This window comes from Lutjanus erythropterus, chromosome 3 (genome assembly GCF_056507025.1).
Source record: "Lutjanus erythropterus isolate fLutEry1 chromosome 3, fLutEry1.hap2, whole genome shotgun sequence".
In the NCBI taxonomy this organism is placed as follows: Eukaryota; Metazoa; Chordata; class Actinopteri; order Lutjaniformes; family Lutjanidae; genus Lutjanus; species Lutjanus erythropterus.
In genome coordinates this window covers 30136409-30159213 of record NC_139319.1, presented here as the reverse complement: position 1 = coordinate 30159213, position 22805 = coordinate 30136409, and the positions used below count along the sequence as shown (strand labels likewise).

Below are 22805 nucleotides of genomic sequence, written 5' to 3'. Positions count from 1 at the left end.
GGGGCCTGTATTTCAAAAATCTAGATATGAATTATCCAGATTTTGTAATCCCTTTTTTTTGCTATCCCTGATGAAACTGATCTTATAGGTTTTGTCCAGGTTTTTCAAAGAATTTTGAGATAGGATTACAGAATCTAGTTTTGCAGTCTTTGGACAGGCCTCCATCTCTTTCATTTCATTAACACAGACATGAAAATGATGGGAGGCGCATTATTATTAATAATTAAACAAACAACAAAAACAAGAACACATAACTGTTTTGTCAGCATTCTACTGTTTTTATTGATCTTAAGACCCTCAGTAAAATTATGGTTCACTAGAGCGTTTCCCATTGACCGTCCAGCTGGTATATCTGGTTGCAGAGCTGCCAGTGGTAGTTCAGTACTCGGGGCTTCCACTGCAGTCAGGAACTTTGCATCCTATCGTATGTTGCAGGTTTTTGTACCCATTTTACACAACAGCTTAGAGTTTTTTGGTGTTCTAATATAAAATAGTGGTTTATTTGTTCATTGTTTAATTTAGAATGTTCTTTTTTGTTTTGGCATTATCTGTGTTACTTTGATATGCAAAAAATGAATGAAAGAATGATTAAATAGATCCCTTGAACCCTCTATGTCTCTAAATCCATGTTAAATCCATGCTGAATCCACCTTTCCAGTGGGATCAAGATAATCCTGACTTTTAGTGTCAAAACTACACTAATTTGTTGGCCTGGTAGCTCAGTTGGTAGAGCATTTCCTGCAGGTACCGAGGCTGTGAGTCCTTTGCAGCGGCAGTGGGTTCGACTCCCGCCTTTGGCCCTTTGCTGCGTGTCATTCTCTCACCCTCTCTCCCCCTTCCCTGTCATATCTTCAACTGTCCTATAAATTAAAGGCATAAAAGCCCCAAAAACAAAACAATTCCAATTTCTCCCTTTGAGTTTTGAAATACCCAAAATATCAAACGATCAGGACTCTGGGTAGAATTTGATTACCAAACCCCTGTCTCAGTTTGGTAGGATCAGGATCACGTTTCTTGGTTTTGACATACACAAATATGAGATTTAATCCTTTCCGGGTAATTCTGATCTAGATTAAACGTTTTGAAACACTGGCCCCAGATGATACCTGATGGGTTCAGAGATTGCATTTCAGCCAATACCTTCCACTTCTTTCCTCCACTCTACCCTCCACACCCACTGTTTATCTGCACGCAACTGAATCCTGCTTTTTTAAAATGTATATGTATTCATATACAGATATTTGTTTATAGCGATTAGCCAAAATGTTGTCTGGACCTAAAATAACCTACAAAAATGCTGATGTTTGTATTTTTTTTTGTTTTCAGATTAGTTGATTAATAAATTAGTATTCATTTTCTTTTATCGACAGAAAATGAATTTGCAACTATTTCAATAAACAAATTGTCCTTTAGATAATTTTTTACCCCAGAATACCTAATATTCCCCAGATTCAGTGTCTCAAATGTGTTCTGCTTCTATAATGCTAAAGTAAATATCTTTGGGTTGGTCATCAAAACAAGACATTTGAAGACATCACTGTGAAAAGCAGAGATGGAGAGTTTTCACAATTTGTTGACATTTTATGGACTAAATAATGCATCAAAAATGCTGTTATATTCCTGTTTTATAAACCTAACAATCAGAATATGTTATGAAACGACATAGAAGTGGTGAGCTGCTAAAAACTCAGCTCAAGTCGCTATTTACCTCAAACTCAAAAATCAGAACAAGCACAAAATCAGCATTTCATGTTGCCCTAATTTCCCTGGTGGTGACTGACCTTACATTCTCTTCCTCCTCAATAAATAGAAGTGCCAGCACACAATTATACCTATACCTTTTTTTCTTTTTTCTTTTCTTTGCATTTTCCGAACAATCTCTACTGGCTACTATTTTGTTTTCTTATATACATTGTAGCACTCGGATTCACCAGGTTGCTCATCGCATCTGAAATGCCTCAAAATTGATATCACACGGTCTGACACAGACTGGAAGCAAGATTGTTTTTACAGTTTTTCTGACATGCAATGAACTTGTATATTGTTGTTATCTCACCGTTGCCTATTCTTTAATAAAACTGTCACTGATCTAATCAGAATTTTGTCATTTTTAGGCTGTTTTATTCATACATGCTCATATTCCTAAAAAATCAGGTCTTACATCACAGCTTTGGACTCAAGTTTTTGTGTATAAGAACACCTAATCTGGATGTTGTAGCTTCTCTGATGTGTCCTTGAATCTATCTTGAAAGTGTAGTTTTGACTGTGACAAACGTGTTCCAGGTTTCGACGTCTCCAGCCACAGCAGCGAGGATCAGGAGAGATGGGGTGGGAGGAGGCTGCTGCAGGAAATGGACAACAGTAGCCTGGAGGAAATGGAGAATGAAGGATCTAAGAACTGCACTGCTCCAGGTAAGCCGGAGACAAGATGAAAGAAAGAGGACACCCAAGTGTTCCCTCCCTCTTTTCCTCCTTCCCTCCAGAACAGAGAGAGAGATTGAAACAAAGGAGCAAAAGTGGGAAACAAATGATCGCCCCACGCGTTCCATCTTTCTACCCTCTCTACTCCCCCTTTGCCTTTGCTTCCTGATGTGGGGTAACCCAGATTGTGAGGTCAGATGATTTCCCATGAGCACAGGCTACAGCAGGCAGTGACATTCTGGCTGCCTCAGCGGTTCTCGCTCTCGTTCTCCGTCACGTTTTCAGGATCCTGCAGGTTTCATTCGCACTCCCGTCACCAAGCTTTCCCCTCTCTGTCTCGCACCAACTCTCTCTTCATCTCTCTTGTTCCCTTCCTCTGTGTTTCCTCCATGTTTTTCCCCATGGTGGCCACATCTCAGGAAAAAAAAAACCCTGTTTCCATGGCGACCTTTTATCTTATCATCAACCAGCGACTTGTGTTTGAGGCACTCAAGGATTGCGTGCGAGGATGCTGAAGGCAGTTTGTTAGGCTTCTTGTTTGTAAAGTATAAAATCACTCAGGATTGAAAACAACCAGGTGTACGTGACCTTAACACTTAAATGATGCTTTCACATCATGTATAAAACAACTGGCCTCATGCAAGAACCACTCGTACAAACAGATTTGTTCTTAAGTCGTGCGTATGAGGGATTTAGGAGAAGCTGTTGTATTAACCAGTTTACGGACACAGCTTACGAGTGATCCAGACATGTTGTACAAGTCATGCAGTCAGTCTGCTGTCAACCAAACCCCAAATTTTTCACTAATGTCTGCATATGTCCTTACTTTAAAGACCGCTGCAGACATCAATCACCTTGCTGACTTTTTTTTTAAGTCATTTCCATATCGAGACATTTCTTCTTTATTTTGGTGACAGTTTGACCTTGAGGTAACAAGGCATTAGCCTTTTCCATTTCTTTGCTTTAGCATGTCTTTTAATTCCACTGCTGATGCTCCTAAAATGACAGATTTTTCTTTATGGATCTCTGAAAGCAGAACGTCAATCTCCAAACTCGTGAAGGTCTCCACAAATGAACACTTCCTGACATATCGAGCAGGAAGCATAGCATTATATGGTATTATTGGGATGTTAATTATGCTGATTTCCAAGTCTCATGTGTGTCCCAGATATGCACAGGCAGATCATTTACACAGGTATGTAAGTTAAGAGCGCTTGCTGAATCTGATGCTTATGTGTTCATATGAGCTCACCGTATGAACAAAAGTAAGAGAAATTTAAGATAACAATATGAAAATGTTCATGCATGATGCCCATTGTTTTGTGGTGTAATCCAGCCAGTTTCTCTTTGGATCAACTCTCACGCATGCATGGACTTTCACCCTCACCCATATCTGTTGCTATTTTTAGACGCAGATGGAAAGGACTTTGCTCTTGTTGTAATTGATGTGTACAAGATAGGATGGTGAGAGGTGACTTCGCTGCAAATCACACTGGCATCTTTTTTACCTTGAACGGGAGACTGTTGTCCTCTCCTTAGAGGGAGGGGTGGCTCTCTCGTGAGCTCATTAAGCAAAATGGCCGTCATCAATCTCCTCTCTTACCCTCCCAAGGTCGCCACTGTCATCTATAAAGGGAGCTGAGGTCAAAGTTCAACTTATTCTCTTATCCTGCTTATTATGCAGTGGCTGCTCTTTCCTCGTCTCGTGCTAAATTTAATGCACATCATACCCCGGTGGCTTCAGCCCCTGCCACCCTCCTGAGGACTGTGAGGTTTAGGCTAAAAAAGTCTCTATTTTCTGAAAGTCTTGGCCCAGTCCACTGATTTCTGCTCCTGTCCCCGGCATGAGGCACACAGAACGTTAGTGAGGAGTTAGTGAGTCATTCTTCATGTGACCTTTGAGAGGGAAGAATCTGTGTGTTTTAAAAAGGTGGTGAATGTGTGAGAGGAAGGATGTCGAAGCAGTGTGCGCAGGCTGTAGACAGGGGATGAACTTGATTTTTTTCTCAGTGTCCTGTAGCTGCCTTGAGTCTTAGTTTCAGCTGTTCTAGATTTAACAACCATTGTCCCAAACGAAAAGTTCTTTTGTTCATTCTTCATTATAAATGTAGTTTAACAACTTTCAGTAACTTGATTCACTTCATTGACTCACTCTGTTCAGCCATGGAAGCCCTGTTAATTGTTACCTGAACAAATCACCGCAGCGATTAGTTTTCAATAATTTTTCAGTTATTGGTTGAGTTATTATTTGTTCTTTATTTGTGTTTCATTAATAAATGCATCACTGCAAACAGCAGTGAAAATGCAAACCTGTTTATGAATGGTATATGCTGATAGAAAATTACATACAGACCCATATATCTCATAGTAAATAATTTTATTTTAAACACAATGACAGTGTGTAAACATGTGTGACATAACGTAGAGTTTGTGCCAAGGCCAACTCACATTTTTCGAACCTAACAATTAAAATGATTTGCAGAAATGTGATAAATTCATTTGTAATGATAAGTTTCTCTACTGTCATGGCATTGTCCCAGACAGTCTATCTTTGTATCACAGTTACTATTTTTATTGTCCTCTAGACAACGGGACATTCTCACTCTGTAGTGCTCGCTGTGGGGTGACAGCATGTGCATTTTGTTGGTTATATTTAGTGCTGCCCCCATTTTTTTTTTTCATTATCAAAAAATGTTTGTTTTTTTCTGTGAAATGTGAACGTTTAGTTAATAATGGTGGCCTGGTATTTCAGTTGATAGAGCGTTTGCCCATGCACTGAGGCAAGGAGTCCTCTGCAGTGGCCATGAGTTCAACTCCCACCTGCAGCCCTTTGCTGCATGTCATCCCCCGACTCTCTATTCCCCTCTCCTGTCCTCACTTCAGTCGTCCTGTCAATTAAAGGCATACAAAACAGCATTACCTTGCTTAGTTTCCATGCTGATACTCCATTCTGCTTCTTCTGCTGTTGTCTGCGCTCAGCTGAAGATCCTTTATGACGTCACTACATACACCACAGTATAATCACAAGTGCAGTTTTGGCAGCACCAACAGAGTGATACCTCTTCTCTTGTAAGATGATAAGCTGATCACATTACATCAACTCTTCTGTTAAATCTTCAAAAAACAGAGAGAGATAAAATAAAATAAAATAAAATGTAGCAAATAAGGCTGTGGTCAACCAAAGAAAATCTTGGTAAACTGTCATTCCCCCCACACTTCAACCAAACAATTGATTGATGGGAAAAAAAAGTCCCTGCGTGTTATCTCTAATTTAATTAAATCAGCCACAGTGCACTGCAGCCTAAACGGGTGTTAATCAAAGTAACGCAGCATTGCAAAGTACATGAATTCCTGCAGTTTGACCATTTCTTCTTCATGTGTAGCTACCCACAGGCCATGTCCATCAAGTTCATTTACACACTGCAGCAACACACACACATGTTCGCATAACACCCATGTACCAATGACAAGGGTCACACTGTCTCCCATATACAAACAAAGCTCGGCTCAAACACAACTCAAGCTACAGCATAAATATCCACAAAAAGCAACATTAAAAAACAGTTACAACATCCAGCAGACTTCTGACGTTATTTAGTTGGCTTAAAACAAAGCTTAACATTAATGCAGTTTCTCTTCTCTGTTCCTCAGTATTACAACATTTGTCCAGAGTCACCACTAAAACAAAATAAGATCAGCTTTCCAGTTTGAAGTCAGGTCACAAGGAGATGATATTTATCCATCATTGACCTTGATACGTTACCAGCAGGTGCTCATTAAGAAATGAAGAATATTTAATCAACATTTGGGTTTGTCTACTACTATTAACACTGCTAGTTGTAAGTTTGTGTAGCAGCAACATAACAGCACCATAAATTTCATTGATGTTGACGAAACTGACGAGTTACGTTCATTAAAGAAAGTTGATTTCATAATAAAAAAGACTTAGTCATTCTTCTTGATGTATCCCTTTTGAGGATTAGTGTTTTTTTTAGGATTATGATGTTAGAAAATATGATGATGGACATTGGAAGCTTCATTTGACAGCCTCAATAGAAACCTTCAATGTAAAATATATATATACAGTCTGTAAAGCCATATTATCAACAGTATTTTTTTATTACATATCTGTCAATTGGCTAATCAGCTTATTGACTAGTTATGCGTGTGATTGTGTGATAGCTTGCACAAATGCTACTGTGCACAACAGACTGTGTGTCTGTGTGTGTGTGTGTGTTTCCACAGCATGCCAGTCAACCACAGAGTAGAGCACAAGCCTGGCTGATGAGGAAATATCCCAACATGAGCTCTGTGCTCTGGGAGGATGCAGCACGGTGGAGGCTCTCACTGATTGTTGCCTGAAATTAGAGGCCTGCTGATCAAGTGCTTGAAAAGACGAGGGAGAGAGACAGTCAGAGAGACAGAGAGGAAGAGAGATAGGCACTCATAAGCTAATTTTCCCCTCCCAGACACACATGAAACGAGCCATCACACCCGTCATTATGGCTCCCTCCCTGATTTTAATTGTGGGGACCCCGTCGCTTCTATTGATTTCAGACACTTGTTTAGTCCCCCAACCTCTACTCTATCACTCTGTAATTTTTCAGTTAAGGGGGTAAAGGGTGTCAAAATACCAGAAATGTAGTAGTTGATATCAATACAAATGAAATTCAACGGTTCTCTATACCTAATTTGATACCATGGTAAAATAACAAAAAAAAAGATAAAATTCAGCCGTTGTTATTTTTATTTTTTCTTTGCCATCTGAACTCTTCTGACCTTCAAAGAATTGCAGCTCCTGTGATCGGACATTTTGGATATTGCATGAGGCAACATTGCAATGTCAATAATATTTTGATTAATTGTGCAGCCGTAGTTGTTAATGTAACTTTAACAGTTGAAACAGACTTGACTCATGCTCAGTTTGAAGTGTTTTTGTTCAGAAAGTTCTATGGCACTGTTTGCATACTGCTTTTTTTTTTTTTACATTTATTATTAATCCCCGGTGACCTACCTTGACACAAAGTACTTCTATGCAATACTCTGTTTACTGTTTGTATTTTCCACGACAGCAGTTGCACTTGTTGCCATCTTCAACGTGTTGTTGCTGTTCCATGCTGGTATTCGTTCTTCTTCTTCCTTTGGCATTTACCTGCAGACCACAACACTTGTAAGTAGGGGTGCTACAATTTCAAAAATAAATTGCAATTCTCATTTTTTTTTTCTCTCCACCTCTTCTTACTTGCAGTGTCTGGGGTGTCCACAGGAAAAAAAAAAACTTCAGATGACACAGCATACCTTGTCAGCTGTTATATCACACTTGATACCATATAGAAGATGTAAATGATGTCAATAATTTTGTGCATGCTGCTCTGCTAGATCCAGAAGAATCACGTTCTTGGTACATACTATGCTGTAGAAAAACAAGTACCATCTCGTTTTCAGAATTGTGACATTGACTCAGTATCGGTTGTTGTGACATGTCTCCTTCAGTCCTTGTTTTCTCGCCCTCTGCCCTCTTGGGGTTTACAAACTGATGAAAATGTCAAAGAGAGTTTTCAGGCTAGAAAAGGAGTAGAGTTCACATAGCGTTTGTGTGGTTGAGAGTTCGATTTGTGTGTGTGTGTGTGTGTGTGTGTGTGTGTGTGGCCTTGTCAGTGCATGTGTGTGCAGTTTGTGGAGGTGAATATAAGCAATCTCATAAAAAAAAAACACCCTCTCTGTCCTGCTCTTGACCTTCCTTTTAATATGGAAAACAAGAGTTGTTCATTTTGATGACTTTGCTGCCCAAATCTAGCGTGCAAGGCCACGTTGTACTTTGATGCCGCAAGTTTATGATGGAAAATAAGAAAAATCCATTACTTTTGAAGATGTTTGAGCAGCGGGGAGATTAGTCATACAGTTTTTATCTGCAGTAAAGCTGATGATGAAATGTACTTTTTAACACATTGCCATGCACAAACACATACACCAACACAAGACTTTCTTCCTCCTCCATCAGTTCCATAATAAATAAACACAACACCACAGTCCAGATGCATCTTTTTCTTTCAGTCCTTCTCTCAAACACATTTGCAAACACAGGTGGGTAATGTAACCCCCTGAGCAGCCCTGTGTACAGTAGCATTGGCTGTGTGATTAGACAGGTATCCCATACATGTGACTGCTCTCTCCAGGGGTCTTTCCCTGGAGGCTCTCCTCCTCCGTTATTAAAGATCCTCGCCTCTCGTCTCTGCGCAGCACAGCTCAGCTCCGACGCAACACTCCATTTTAGGAAAGGAGGCTGCTATGACTTAATCAGGGCTTCCCTGTGAGAAATGTGGTGTGTGTGCACGCATGCGTGTGGCTGAAAGTTGAACCGTATGGAGCTGAGCCTCGTTAAGAATAGTATTGATTAATGCGAGGGTGCTGGCCCGGGTTTCTGCAGCGAGTAGGCGTGTGCGTGTTCGCCCTGTGTGTTTTCACGTGTGAGTGTGTTTGTTCGCTTCACGTGGGCTGCCTCCTGGCTCCTCCCCGGCTGCCAAAGGCGAGTATCGCCATAATAGAGCTGATGAATTAATCAAATCAGAAAAAATGATCACTCCCTAATACCTCGACAATAGACCTCCACTAATCAAATGCAAAATTCACCCAGGGAGCTCCCACAATGATTTCCTCTGAGAAATCAACCCTGCTATATTACAATATTAGCTCTGAGTGGGCCGCTGCTGCCTTCCCAACGCAATGACAACAACTGTATTAACAGTTGCAGATGGTGGCAAAGTTCTTTCATAACTGCCTAACGTGCAGATCGGCAAAGTCATCTTGTTGTGTTATTGCAAGAGCAGGAGCTCTGTGCTCAGGGGAATAAGACCAATCCATCACAGCAATTAGCTCAGCGAGTCCGAGAGTCCCCTCTACAGCAGCTCCCGTTGATTCTCTCCTCGTTTCTCCCTCAATTCTCTTCTCTAGACAGAACATTTAGCCAGCATTACTTTTTGTGTGTCTCTCGATGCTGTTTACCTTTATTTCCTTAGTCATTGGCTGTGATATTTCTTCTCTGTCTCTCCTCCATCTCTCCCCTTGTATGCGGAGGAAATGCTTCCCAGTTCCGCTACTGAATTATAGAGCTCAGGCTGTTTGCCAGCAGCAGAAGTGGCTCGACACACCTTTAAAGAGTCGTCCTGGTCGTGTGACTGTGAGCAATGTTGAGGCTGTTTCCTGAGGGCCACGAACATTTTTCTGAACAGCATGCAGAATATTCAGCTAAACTACTTCCTCAGCAAGTCTCAGTTGTTACCACTGGGTCATACTTGGCATTTTATACCTTTATTAGAGCAATAGAGGGCTGACAGGACTTTTTCTTTGTATTTTTGTGTAAGTGAAGGTATTATATCACAGTATTATTAAAAAAGGTATACTGCACTCAATTCATGATTATACCTCTTTTAACTCTATTGACAATGTAAGTGAACATAACTTATAAAAGAAAACTATTTTTAAAAAAGCCGAGGTGTTCATTGTTTATTGACTCCAAATAGGAGTAAAAATGAGGTGTAGACCTACAGTTGTTTTTAGAGAGATAACTTGCTCCATAATGTAGATTAATTAGTAAATGTGATGTTGTCCATTCTCAGAGTTACACAAGCGCTAGAATTTGGCATCTCAACATCGCCGCATTTATTTGTATTATACAATAAAAGTACAACAGTCAGTCTACCATGGGGCTTGTCTTTCAAGTACATTTGGATCACCGAACAGAAGCGGCTTTTGTGTAACAACAAAGGCAGCTGAGCTCGCGCTGTAGTATGACGTTCCATAAAAAGCAACATGAAAAACAGTTTTCCACATGTAACCCGCTCCTCTGGTTATTTAATTGGCTTCAGATGAGGTTAAATGTTCACACAGTTTCTCTTGACTGTCCCTCAATATTAAACTGCTCCAGCGTCATGGATCAATGGTCATGAACTGGATACCAAGTGCAAAGATGGCGTCGCAGCCTACAGAATATATATGGAGTATTGGCGGGCGGTATGGCATTAAAATAATATCACAATATTTCAGGCCATTCTGTGATAACGATATTCCTGAAGGTAGGACAACGTACTGATGAATATTTTTGGTATAAACTCACAATAGCTGTTGAGCTCTCCTCGTGGGATCTTTGGTTCTCCTCATACTCAACCAGGTGCTTTTGCTTGAGGTGGTGAAATAAGTTTGTCGTATTGCCCCCTTGTGTCGTCACATTCTCCTTTTCAACTTACACGTTGTTGTGGTTTATTGTACATTCTATGTATGTTCTTTTCTTTTCTCAGTTCAAAAAAAGTTTTTCAAATATAAAACCTCCACAGATCAAATATCCATAACAGAAAGAGTCGTGACCTTGTTTGCGGTTCCAGGTGTCCTGTCTTTTACAATGGTTGAGGGGTGTCACAGATTCAGTCTTATCAAAAATCTGTTGAAATTGGCTTTTCAATGCCCCAACAAGTATCATTTACATGATAAAATTCTTCTTTAAAAAGTATAACAGCCACTTACCGAGGCTTTGTCATCTCTGAAGTTTTTTTCATCAGACACGGTCCGTACAGCACAGGTAGTCAGGCTGGAGAAAAAAAAAAATACTGGAGAAGCGTGATTCTATCTTTGATTTCAATTTTGATTAGATTTTTTTTACCTTCCATATCCTCTTGTTACAAAGTCAGCGTTAGTGAGGAAAATAGTCATACTGGATACTGGTACTGCAAAATTCAAGTAGTGATGAAACACCACCCAGCTCTACTTCCTGTCCAGACTTAAAACAAGGACATTGTAATAACGTGGTCATGATCGTTTTGTTGTTGTTGGCTTGTTTCTCCTCCATCTTTCTTTGTATTACAGTTCATTTTAAACATGATAAATGTTTTGTTTTTCTACAACTTTACGCTCTCCGCTTTATCCGTTTGTTAGCTGGAATAGAGGAATGGTCTTATTGAGATCAAGTACCTAGTGTAATGAGGACTTTCCCCTCTATGTCTGAAATGGGTGTAATAGATTCATGATGCATCGCAGCTTTTGCCTTGATTCTCTTTGTTTCCTTCTTTAATGGTAGGGCACTGTGTTCATGTCCTCTGCAGGTTTCATTTGATGGTGGAGCCTTGATTGTACATCTAAAAGAGGAAGGCATGTGCCAGGAGTTTGATCACACAAGTAAAGAATGAAAGACAAAAGTATGATGTGTTCTGTGAAGGCAATTACTTCCCCCGTGTTTGCACGGCTGAATCAGCCAACACATATGTGCTGCACAGTGGCACATAAAAGGTTAAAGTACAGGCAGTTGTGATAAAGCGTTTGATGTGCTTTGTGGATTCAAATAGTTCAATCTGTCAGATTGCCTTATTCGAGGATAAGCTCTTCACATGAAGAAGTCGAGCAGCTGGGAGGCTTTGATGATGATTGACAGATCCACAGCTCCCAAATAGTACACCAAGCAGTTTAAGATCTACCGAGGGATAGGCAAGTAAACAGCTACACAGAATTATTGTCCTACTCAGAGCGAGAGAAGTAGTTGCATAATTCGATTACATGCAAACATAACTGATAGATGTTCAGCTGATTACTGAAATCTGTCCATGAAAGCTACCACTGGCTGGAATTCATTTTTGACATGGAAATGCCAGCTCTACTTTAACTCTGCTACTCTGTTTTAGTTCCACTTTCTTTTCTTTTTTTTCCCTTTTTTTTTGGCTCTGTTCCCAGTCGGAGTCCTTAAAGACTGGGTATCTGTCCATATCAAGCTGATACCTTAATGTTCATTAAATATGTATCTTACACACTGAAATAGCAGCTGTAGATTGCTAAATCTGACCCACCTTATTTTTCACCAGCTGCTTCATCCGAATCCTGAAAATCCTGATTCAAAACTATCAAGTTTATAAACTGAAATGATTGATAAAATATGATGCATATGGTATTTGGTAAAAATACTGTTTTTTACTGAACTTTATTGAATGATACAATTGTAAGGACAGCTTCCTAACTGGAGACATAAGATTGTTTAATTTATTTATTTTTTTTTTTTTTTGTTTGAAAAAGTGATCACACTGACTCTATTTTAGCAGAATTTTGCACACTTGCTTCACCTCCAACCTATTTCATTTGATCAAAATTAACACTTAAATCATTAAAGACATTTCTGTTGCCCTTCATCGAAGCAGTCAGCAGAGATAAGAGATTAATAAACAAGACTAAGAAGCGACACCTTTTATGTGATCTACAGCACCATTCATGCATACTGTATGTACATACACCATTTAGATTAGATTTTGGATGTTGTTTTCTCCCATTTTTAAAAGCTGGATAATGAGTAATGGCTGTGTTGATGTTTTGACTTTCCTCCTCCTCGATTTTTCCTCTTCTCCTCTTTTCACACTAAGCAGGTGGAGCAGGTTCACCTCTAAAAGTGATGTAGTTGCGTTATGTTGTCTACACCCTTATATAAACTAAAATCACAGGAATGGTGTTGAGTGGTGCCCTCTTCACATGGTGCATTACAGCTTACATTACAACTCAAGAACTGAAGCAACTCTTGGACATGTCTCTGTCTTTGGGTCTTGGTTTTGTCCCTGACTGACGAACTATTGATTGACCACTCAGTTTGGTCAGACGTCTATGACGAATTAAAGAGTCTGGCAAGTTCCTTCTTTTCTGGATCATGCAAAAAGACAAAGCAAACTTTTATTTCATTATTAAACAGCTGGACAGTTTGTGTTTATTTGCCCCAAGCAGCATGTACTGTACTAACTGTTCTGATGTTAGCTGTGAACTAGCTAGCAACGGAAGAGTGTGGGAGTGTGTGCTTTTGTGTTTAGCTCACCCTCTGGCTGATCTCAGAATTGACCAGAATTTCCAGTTTTCTCTGTTATTCTCCAGTCTCTCCTCTCTTCTCTCTCATTTCTTTCTTTCGTAGACAGATATACAATTGTTTATGCACATTAAGTAAATAAAATGCAAGTCGTAGTGACATATCAAGATGATACCAGAAGTATTAACTACAGTAGTAGTAGTAAAGTTTTACAGTCAGAAAGTTGCCAAAAAATCTGAAATTATCTTAAAATTTAAATGAAAAATGAAAAATTGAGATTGATTTAAATGTTGGAAAGTGGGCGTTTAATAATCCATCCTTCTAGCTAGCTAACTAATAAAGCTAATAAGGCTTTGTGCAGCTAAAAGTTCAAGATTGATTGATAGGTGAATGACATGAGATTATTATTTAAATTTGGTAGGTTTGGTCAAGCCTACGCAAGCAATTCTGTGCACTAACCCCTCTCTCTGTACCCTGTGTCCTGTCTATCTGCAGCTGTCTCTATGCAATAAAGCAGTGCCAGGTAACTTTGGTATAAATATAGATAATATACAGTATGTGAAGCCATTAAAACAGATGAATACAAACCACTGGCAACGAAAAAGTACCATGAGAAGACGATGTGAAGTGTAAATATGTATGAGGTAAGTAATAGTCTTATCAGTTCCGGCCATTAAGGCACGGTGTTCAAACCCTTGATGCAGTAATGTGTCACCTCACTGCAGATGTGAAAAGATTTTCTTTCTCACTAAGCTGGCCTCATGCTGAGGTAATAGGAGTGTGGGTACATTCTATTGCTTCAGTCACTCATATGAAAAATGTCAGTGCAGACTAAAATTCATTCATTATTGATATTCAAATAATGTTCTGTAAGGTACCTGCTATTTCTTGGAAGCAATATTTTAAAGCCAGTGAGAGCCAGCGCTCTGCAAAAGCTACAAACATGTATGTCTTCTTTAATAAATTAAAGCCACCCTTCAAACATACTATCAGTTATGTAGTACAATAGTTTGTTTTTGCAGCTTTTTGAATGCATTTTCTCATTCATCTGATCTGAATGTGGCAGTGATGCCATTTTTCCTCACGATGAGTCATGAGGGGTTGAGCTTCATACATGGATTCAATAGAGTGAACTTAACCTGCTCCAGAGTAAACTGTGCAGCCTGCGTAACCATGGTGATGTACACTGTTTGAAAGTGAGTCACCAGCATTTCAATGAAAGGCCAGGGTTAGGCCCAAAACTTAGCCCCATGAATTGTGTCATACTGATTGACCTTGCTGATGTGACATGCAGTATGACACTGGATGTGGTTAGAAACCTTTTCAAATGCATTGCTTTCTGATGTGACCACCTGTTATTATGTCCATATCCACTGTCCAACAAGCAGAGACATCTTCTAAGTCCTTAGAGTGTCGGAGGTGATTATTCTAATTTCACATTATTGTCTTTTAGAAAGAGATTCCCTGAATTTTTACCTGAAAAAATGATTTATTTTGATTTGGCGACATTGCTGTGTTGTGAAGTTATAGGAGTGCCATAAAAATAAATATGTAAAAGAATAAGAAAATAAATGTGGAAACATCAAAAGAACTAAATAAGAGAATAATCAGGTAAATGAAAAAATATGGTACTATAAAGAGAAATTAAAAAAAAAATTGAAGAGTGCATACATCATGTACTGAGTGACTCAGTAGCGGGCAAATCTCCGCAGACAAAAGAATATTCTCATAAAACCCCTTTGTAATCACAGACATTTTGATTAATAACTGTAATTTAATCACATATATTCTCAGTAACTGTAACTGCATGTAACTATGTACTACCTAACACTGGTAGGTAAGCCTTGTTTTTAGCCTAGCAGTTGTTGATGACTTGTGGCCTGTTAAGAAGAGTGAGGAGTCAGCAGCTGGTATAGGTTATATATCGATTTTAGATAGGCTTGACAAGATTTTTCAAAAATTGTAAGCCGCTGCAACCATTAGAGGTCCTTGGGTATACAGTCGTAAATGTGCACAAAAAATATTAAGGCAGTATGAGAGATTAGCTGCCAGTGAGCTATAGCCCTGTTGGTCATGCACACACACAACCCATCACATGATCAATAATAAATATGGAATCATTTAAAGCAGGATTCATGCATGCTGGAATTGACTACACAGTCTGTACCGGAAGACCCACCAAAAGCCAGTTTATTTGCAGCTTGTCCCTTAAAGGTGTAGCAGAAGCAAGAATAAGGAAAAATAAAATACAAAACTATATACATAAATAAATAATTTATAGGTAAAAAATAAATCTATATATAAAAATGTATATAAATGAACAAATAAATATGAAAATAAATGAAAATCCTTATAAACTATTCTGTTACATTTCTTTGTTGTTATATTTCCAAGTTTTATTTCATTTACAGATTTATCCTTTTTAATAGCTTTCCTGTGACTCCGTTATCTCGTGTTCATGAGTAAATCTGTCTTTTTTCAGCTTTATTCATGCCGTGATGGTTAAATGAGCGCACTTTCTTTTTTAGTAATGTCCAGCTCAATGCGTGCAGCGCACAGAGTCACACAGTCACACCTGGGATTTACACATTATTACCACAGCCAAGTTGGAGGCCACTGAGCAGCTACAGTGGTGTAATCCACCTGAAAACATGAGCTACTGATAATGTTTTTGTTATAACAATTATGGAAAAAATAAGACTCAAGTTTAAAAAATATATATCAACAGTAAAACCAGACTTCAGAGAGCTTGTTTCATTACTCCTGCCTAGATTTTTCCCAGCCCACTGTTCAATCACAATCCATCTTCTGTAGCCTCTGACTGCAGCTGCGCATTCATAAATAATTATCTTATTCTTATGTGTGTTCATACAGTTCATGTAAGATTGTGTGACTTCCTTCGCAGCAGTAAGACGGTGTTATCATCAAATTTTCTCACAGAATAAACATAGAGTCATGAACTTGTGAGTGATATGTCATCCTCAAACCAGCTGAAGGCAGCCAGACTCATGATATATGTGTCTGCCTGCATGTGCGCACATCTGTGTGTGTGTGTGTAAAGATGTTGGTGCATAGCGTGTGTGTGTGCTGCAAACTGTGCAACGAGGGGAAAAAAAGCGGGAGTCCTTAAATGTCACATTACTCAGCACGGTAACTACGCTCACGACATGCGATGTGTCAGCCTGCATCATCATCGCCCACTGAGCATGTGCAGAACAGGCCCCCAGCCCTCCACGTGCGCTGAGAATATGCACGAGATGAACACGGGGATGAGCTTGTACAGATCCCCGAGGGTGGGAAATGCAACTTTAATCACCTTTTTTTTTTTCTTTTTTGTTATGCTGAGCGCCATCACCCCCCCTGGTTGTTTTTGTGATTGTCCTCACTGTTTGCTCTTTGTTGTCCCAGCGCCATTAAAGCATCAACAGCTTCAAATGACGGCCACGCTTCCATGGGGCAGCAATGACTCCCTGTAACATCGGAGAGGATGAAACCTCTGTTTCGTCTGCGTGAGAGGCTGTGTCAGTGTTAAAACTCTCATCACTCTCTTTGCTCTACCTCCCAACCCCAGTCAAGTCAGACTCCCAGAATGCTTTGCTTCCAGCCATATGGTGCAAGCGCTGAAGTTGAGCAGCTATTTATAGGTAGGATAATATTTGTCATTTTCATCCAGTGTGCGGTGCCCAAGACTCTTTTTCATCTTTTTTTTCTGTCTCAACAATAAAAGATGGAAAGATTAAAGGAGCAGTACAATGTGTTGTTGATGAACACACACTGCTCTCATGCAGACGGGTTCAAGGTCTCTCTGTTTTATGCTTCTGAGCTGGATGGATTTTAGGGCCATAAAATGAGCTGCATTTTCATAGACAAGTTTGTTTGCCCTACAGCTGAGAGGCTGTTCATCTCACAGCTTTCAGGGAGCCAATATCATTCTATTTTCTAAGTCAGGAGGAAAGTCTTTTTTTTTTTTTCAGGGCGATTTTGTTGCGCTTCAGTGAATTTATTCTCTTTGACTAGATACAAAATAAGTGTACATGCCAGCTGTGGCATTGCTTTTTCCCCATTATCTAGAGATTTGAGTTTAGATGGTGATTAAATGTGTTCCTGATCCTTCAGAGAACTGTTAGTCAAATAACTTGACTGATCATCAGTCTTGACCGGTTACTGGAAAGTGAACACCCATAATCAGCTGATTGAGAATAAGCAGGAGAGAGAGAATTAAAAAAAGACATGAATGAGGTGTAAAGATCTTTGAAGAGTCTTTGTGACTGACCTTACACTAAGATTCATGTCATCAGAGATCTAGGATGCTCCAGCTGCGGTGTCCTCTTTTGAAATTTCTATTCCAGCCTGTAACTTGTGACATTGTTTGATCTGTTTTACATGAATTAAAATTCAAATTAACGCCGCCAGCTTCGCAATGTGGACTGCTGTGATCATTTTTGGATGATTCCTTCAGCTTGTATTGTATTTCAAGCTTAGCAAAAACACACCAGCTTGAGGAGCAGAGGTTGTCTATTTACCAGCAATTGTCACTCCACTGCAGTTTTTCCTTGACATCGAATGTCAAATTCATATATCAATTCTTATCTTTCTCCTAAATGCTGACATTTCTGCCCAGTTTGAGATATGCAGCAGGTGTATGCTAGTAGACCTCCTGGGTAGATCAGTACTATCCAGCTGTGTGCGTTTGACCTCCCCATCATGCAAAGAGATTGGATCTCTTCCCAATGCAGCGCTCTAACATTTTCATCTTGTTTTTATTTGTTGATAAATTTCAGTAAATTTCATCATAGCTCATCATAGCTTAGTATTTATTTAGTTATCGTCTTGTTTTTGTCAGTGAAAAACTGTCGTTGACCGAAACTATGATGAAACTTATTCATCAATGAAATGAACACCGATTTAACCCTCAAATTATTCCCTCAAAGACCCTATTTTCTTTTTACTTTTAAGTCTGAATACCTCAAGCCAACTCAATCCATCTTTTAAAGCAATCTTCACCTTCCTTCAACTTCACCAACAAACAACATTTCACCATCATGTAATTACAGCCCAATTAACTATCAGGGAAGCGGCTATCGCATAATTCGGGGGATATTTTTTCTGAGTTTGTTTTTCACTGTGGGAAAGCACATAGTGACTGCGCACACAAACACACACATACACACACGCAGACAGAGGAAAAACACATTTCCCACTGTGCATAATTAGCCAGAAGTGCGAGATGCAGAATCATTGCATTCATAATGGGCTGGACAGCTTCCAGTTGATGGTAGTTTGAAGAGCGAGAGCAGAGGGACATGTATTGCAAATCCATAGTGCTTCACCCTCCTGTGTGGAGCGAGTTAGTGGGGAATTCATTAACGGCATGTTTAACTGTTGTTCATCACCACGGCGGCACTCAGATTTTCTAATGGAATTCCACTGTGGCATTTTACTGTATAAAACTGTTCTCTTCTTTAATTCTGTTGTTTAATTCTGCTTTATTGCAGCCTAGCTCTTATTTTAGTTGATTTGACCACCATTTCTCTTGGTAATGATAGCATTTAACTCATTCATTTAATTACCAAGTTCAGTCAGTGATGCATCAAGGAACTGACCATTATAGTTGCTGTCTTTCATGACCAGGACACTCTTCAAAAAGACGTTTTTATAATCTCAAGGAGTGTTTAACTCACGCTTAAATAAGAATAGCAGTTTTGGATTTGGCAAAGAATCCAAGCATGCAGGCAAGTAAAACACCAAAGTAAACCAGAATAGAGCCACACTGATATATTGGTTGACCAGTATACCACCCCGATATAGTCTGTCACACATATATCGTATCAGCGTATACGTTTATCAATATAGACTGGTATGGAAACTTTACAGAACATATAATGAACACTCAACTAAGTGTATCATCAGTGTAATGGTGATACTTGTCAGGTTGTAATGGCTGTGCTGCACATCTGCATGAATATGACTGGGCGCCACACATACGGTTTAGAATTGAGAACTAGTTCCAGTTGAGATCTGCTTCCAAATCGTCCGATCCGTCATAATCATATGCCTCCAAGCTTGTCAATTCCTTTTATCATTGCTGTCATGTTTTTTCTGACAGTTGTGTGTTTCAAAAGAACTACATCAAACTGTGTCTGTGCAGCAGCTTGCAACAAGAAGGACTCATGGTGGAGACGAAGAAACAGTCCAAAGTTTGGCTTCATTTCACAAAGAAAGATGACCACAGTGCCAGTTTTAAAGTCTCTAAAACTGTTATTTTAAGTAAGGATGGAAACACCTGCAATATGCTGAAATATCTCTACGCACAACATGGGCTTAAATTCAAAGGAACGGCATGTCTTTGACACTGTCTACACGAGTGCCTCTGCTTCCCAACTGAGCAGCCTGTCCATTACCAAGGGTAAATATCCGGTTGTAATAAAATTAGCACCACACAGGCAGGATTATCAGATTTTTTTCTTTGACTAAGAAAAACTGAATAAAACTGAATCCTGTACAGATATTCTCTCATCTCGTGCACTTCAGATGATGACAGAGAGACAGCTTGATTAAAATTGATTAGGAATCAATAAAGGAATCGATAAAGTATCAGACTGATAAGCAGAATCAATATAGCGTTTTATCAAATACTCAAATGACGCATAGATCATAGTGTGTTTGTACTGCTCTGTCTCTCACTCACTCTGTCTCTCTCTGTTTATCTCACACACACACACACACACACACACACACACACACACACACACACACACACACACACACACACACACACACACACACAGAGAGTGAAATCCTCTCTTGAGCCTTTACTCCAGAGGTCGTGTCTGGTCTGCACCAAACTGTAATATAATATGCTTAGTCATCAGAACAGCAAAACAGCAACTGCACACACACACACACACACACACACACACACACAGTGCAATCCAAATAAGAGCCTGCCATCCAAATCTCCAAATGCAGTTAGACAACCCCCTCCCCTTGTCATCTTACCCCCCAATGCCAAATCCAGCCAGTGGTGCCTGTTCGTTTCCATGACAACGGCCTGAAAGTATTATATCATCAGTGAGAAGCGAGCGGGGCAGAATTTTGCATGCATGCAAACACACGCATACACACACACACACTCGCATTCCCTCACTGTGTGTCACACACATGCACACATGCACATCCCAAAGTGCCCCCCCCCCCCCCACCCCTTTTCTGAGCATATGCTGTAGCCTTGCCCCATGTTACATAAGGCTCCCAGGCTGTTACTCGGGAGAGGTGACATCATCACCGGTAAGAAAGAAGGTGAGGAGGGTGAGGACTTGACATTTTTGGGGAGTATTTGTCACTGTTTAGTCCTACTCTGTAAAGTTGAACTTCACAGTTGTTCCTCCTCATGTATTCACAGTAGGTGTCTGTCAATTTTAAATTACCTTTGGGATGAACTGCAAAGAAGCATTAAATGTGGCGGCTCACATTAGCAGTTGCTCCCACTTAGGACACTCTGAATAATTCACTCTGACTATATGAGCTTATTAACACGTTTTGCCCCCTTTTGAAACCATTAGCATCCATGTAGCTGCTAATCTGTGTCACCTGTACGACCTGGAGAGCACACTGATGCTTCTTTTGCACTTGTTTTGGCAACTTCATTTACCATTTTTTCAATCACCGACAAGCAGCGGTCAATTCTGAAGCCACTTTTTCAAAATTCTTTATGCACTTTGCAACAGGGTCCTGGGAATGCCACTCCAAACTATATCCCGTTTCCCAGGAAATTTAAAATGGGAAACCGGGAAAAACATTTTTAAAATATTCAGAACATATGGGAATTAGTTAGGTACTTAGTTTACCTTCATAAAATATATTCAAGAGCAGTGTTTTAATAGATTAACATGCATAATCCGCCATGAATTCAAACACCTCTGACCATTAACGTAGTTAGTACAGTAACTTGTTGCTCTATCATCTGAACTAGACCAAGACAACACAATGCCTGCCACCAGTTTTGTTTGGAGATACTAATAGAAATATTAAACAATGAACAATGAAGATGCAAAGTCTGCACTGCTCCGTCTCAGTGAGAGATCAGCATATGATAGATTTTCCTTTAACAGGTGGCTGTGGCAAAAAGCCTCTCACTGAAGAAAAATGGCCAAAATCTCATACCAAGTGAGTGAGAGTCTTTTTAGAGCTTTGCTTTTTAACTTATCTTAGGCTGACTATATCTGACAGCAGAAGCCTCTGACCACGAACAGAATATGAAATCTGTGGCCCTGTAGCTTCGTTGGTAGAGCGTGGGTCCTGTGTACCGAGGCTATCAGTCCTCTGCAGCGGCGGTCGGTTCAACTCCCACCTGTGGCCCCTTTCCTGCCCCTCTCTCTCCACCCCCGTCATATCTGCAGCTGTCCCATGAATAAAAATATAATCTTCAAAAAAGATTATGACATCTGTCTCAGCTTATTAGAATGACTTTGAAATCACCAAATGACATGTTTTAACAAATTTTGTTTGTTTATAATGTCAAGAATTGTGAAAAGTCGCTTCTGTGAGGCTGTTCAGACAGACAGGGACACATCACAGGCAATAAACTTTGCATTTTATCCCCACAGCTATAGCGAAGGACAGACTGCTACACAGTTAATATTATGTTCATCATAATGTTGATTAATGTTGAAATGGTTCTTCTGCCTCAACAATACCACCAGATAATACACTGAAGAAGTCAGGTTTGGCACCAACATTTCTCATTGGTACATATAATGTTGCCTGAAATATAAACAATGTGCTTTGACAGAAGCACATATATACCTGAAATTTCCCAGGATTTTCCCAGGATAGGAAATGTATAATATTTATCCCTAGTCTGTATTACCAGTATACGTACATCTTGGCTAAACAGTTAATCTCACCTCTAAAACTCACTCAAACCACCAAAACAAAAAAATTCTTAAACCTGTCTATCTTTGACCGTAACACTTTTATCATTGAAATTATTTTTCACATAAATCACATTTCCTTATGAACCTTTTCACTGTATTAACTGTGCTAAAGTTGACTTGTAAAAAAAACAATTTCCCAAAAGCAAACAAATTCCTAAGGATCTAGGGGTGCAAAAAAAAACCCCCAGCAAAATGTACAGTATGCTCACTCATACTGCACAGTACTGTGAGAGGTCTGGTCCTTCCTCTACATTTGGCCGCGAGTCATCAACATCACATCTTATGCATCTTGGAAAATATCCTCTGGAATGTCCAATCCAACCCTGCCACTCGTCTTTCCCTATCGACCTGTCTCCTTTGATTCATGTTTCCAAAATCATTCTGAAACCGTCCCGTTTTGTTTGTTTGGTAATGAGACTGAAACAGGACAGCGGGGTAGGATTTCAGCTGATACTGCAGTCAGCTGTGTTTGGAATGATTTTTTTTTTTGTTTTATTGTAAATATTCTATATTTCAGTATAGTTAAAGCAGAAATGGACAAATTTTGTTAACGTTCTGTTTTGGATGAGTTTTTAGCTGTTATGAAAATGGTGAGTTAGCATTTTTTTTAAAGTGCTGCAAATATAAAA

At 39.6% G+C, this 22805-nt stretch overlaps 1 protein-coding gene across 1 annotated transcript in view; it reads left to right on the top strand.

The window, feature by feature from the left end:
* The window catches only part of LOC146330250 (sodium/potassium/calcium exchanger 3-like), a 69372-nt gene that overhangs the window by 5080 nt on the left and 41487 nt on the right, over nucleotides 1-22805 (top strand). The window contains exon 2 of the mRNA XM_084715772.1: nucleotides 2284-2412. Coding sequence (XP_084571898.1) covers nucleotides 2284-2412 — 129 coding nt within the window. The remainder of the gene's footprint in view (nucleotides 1-2283; nucleotides 2413-22805) is intronic.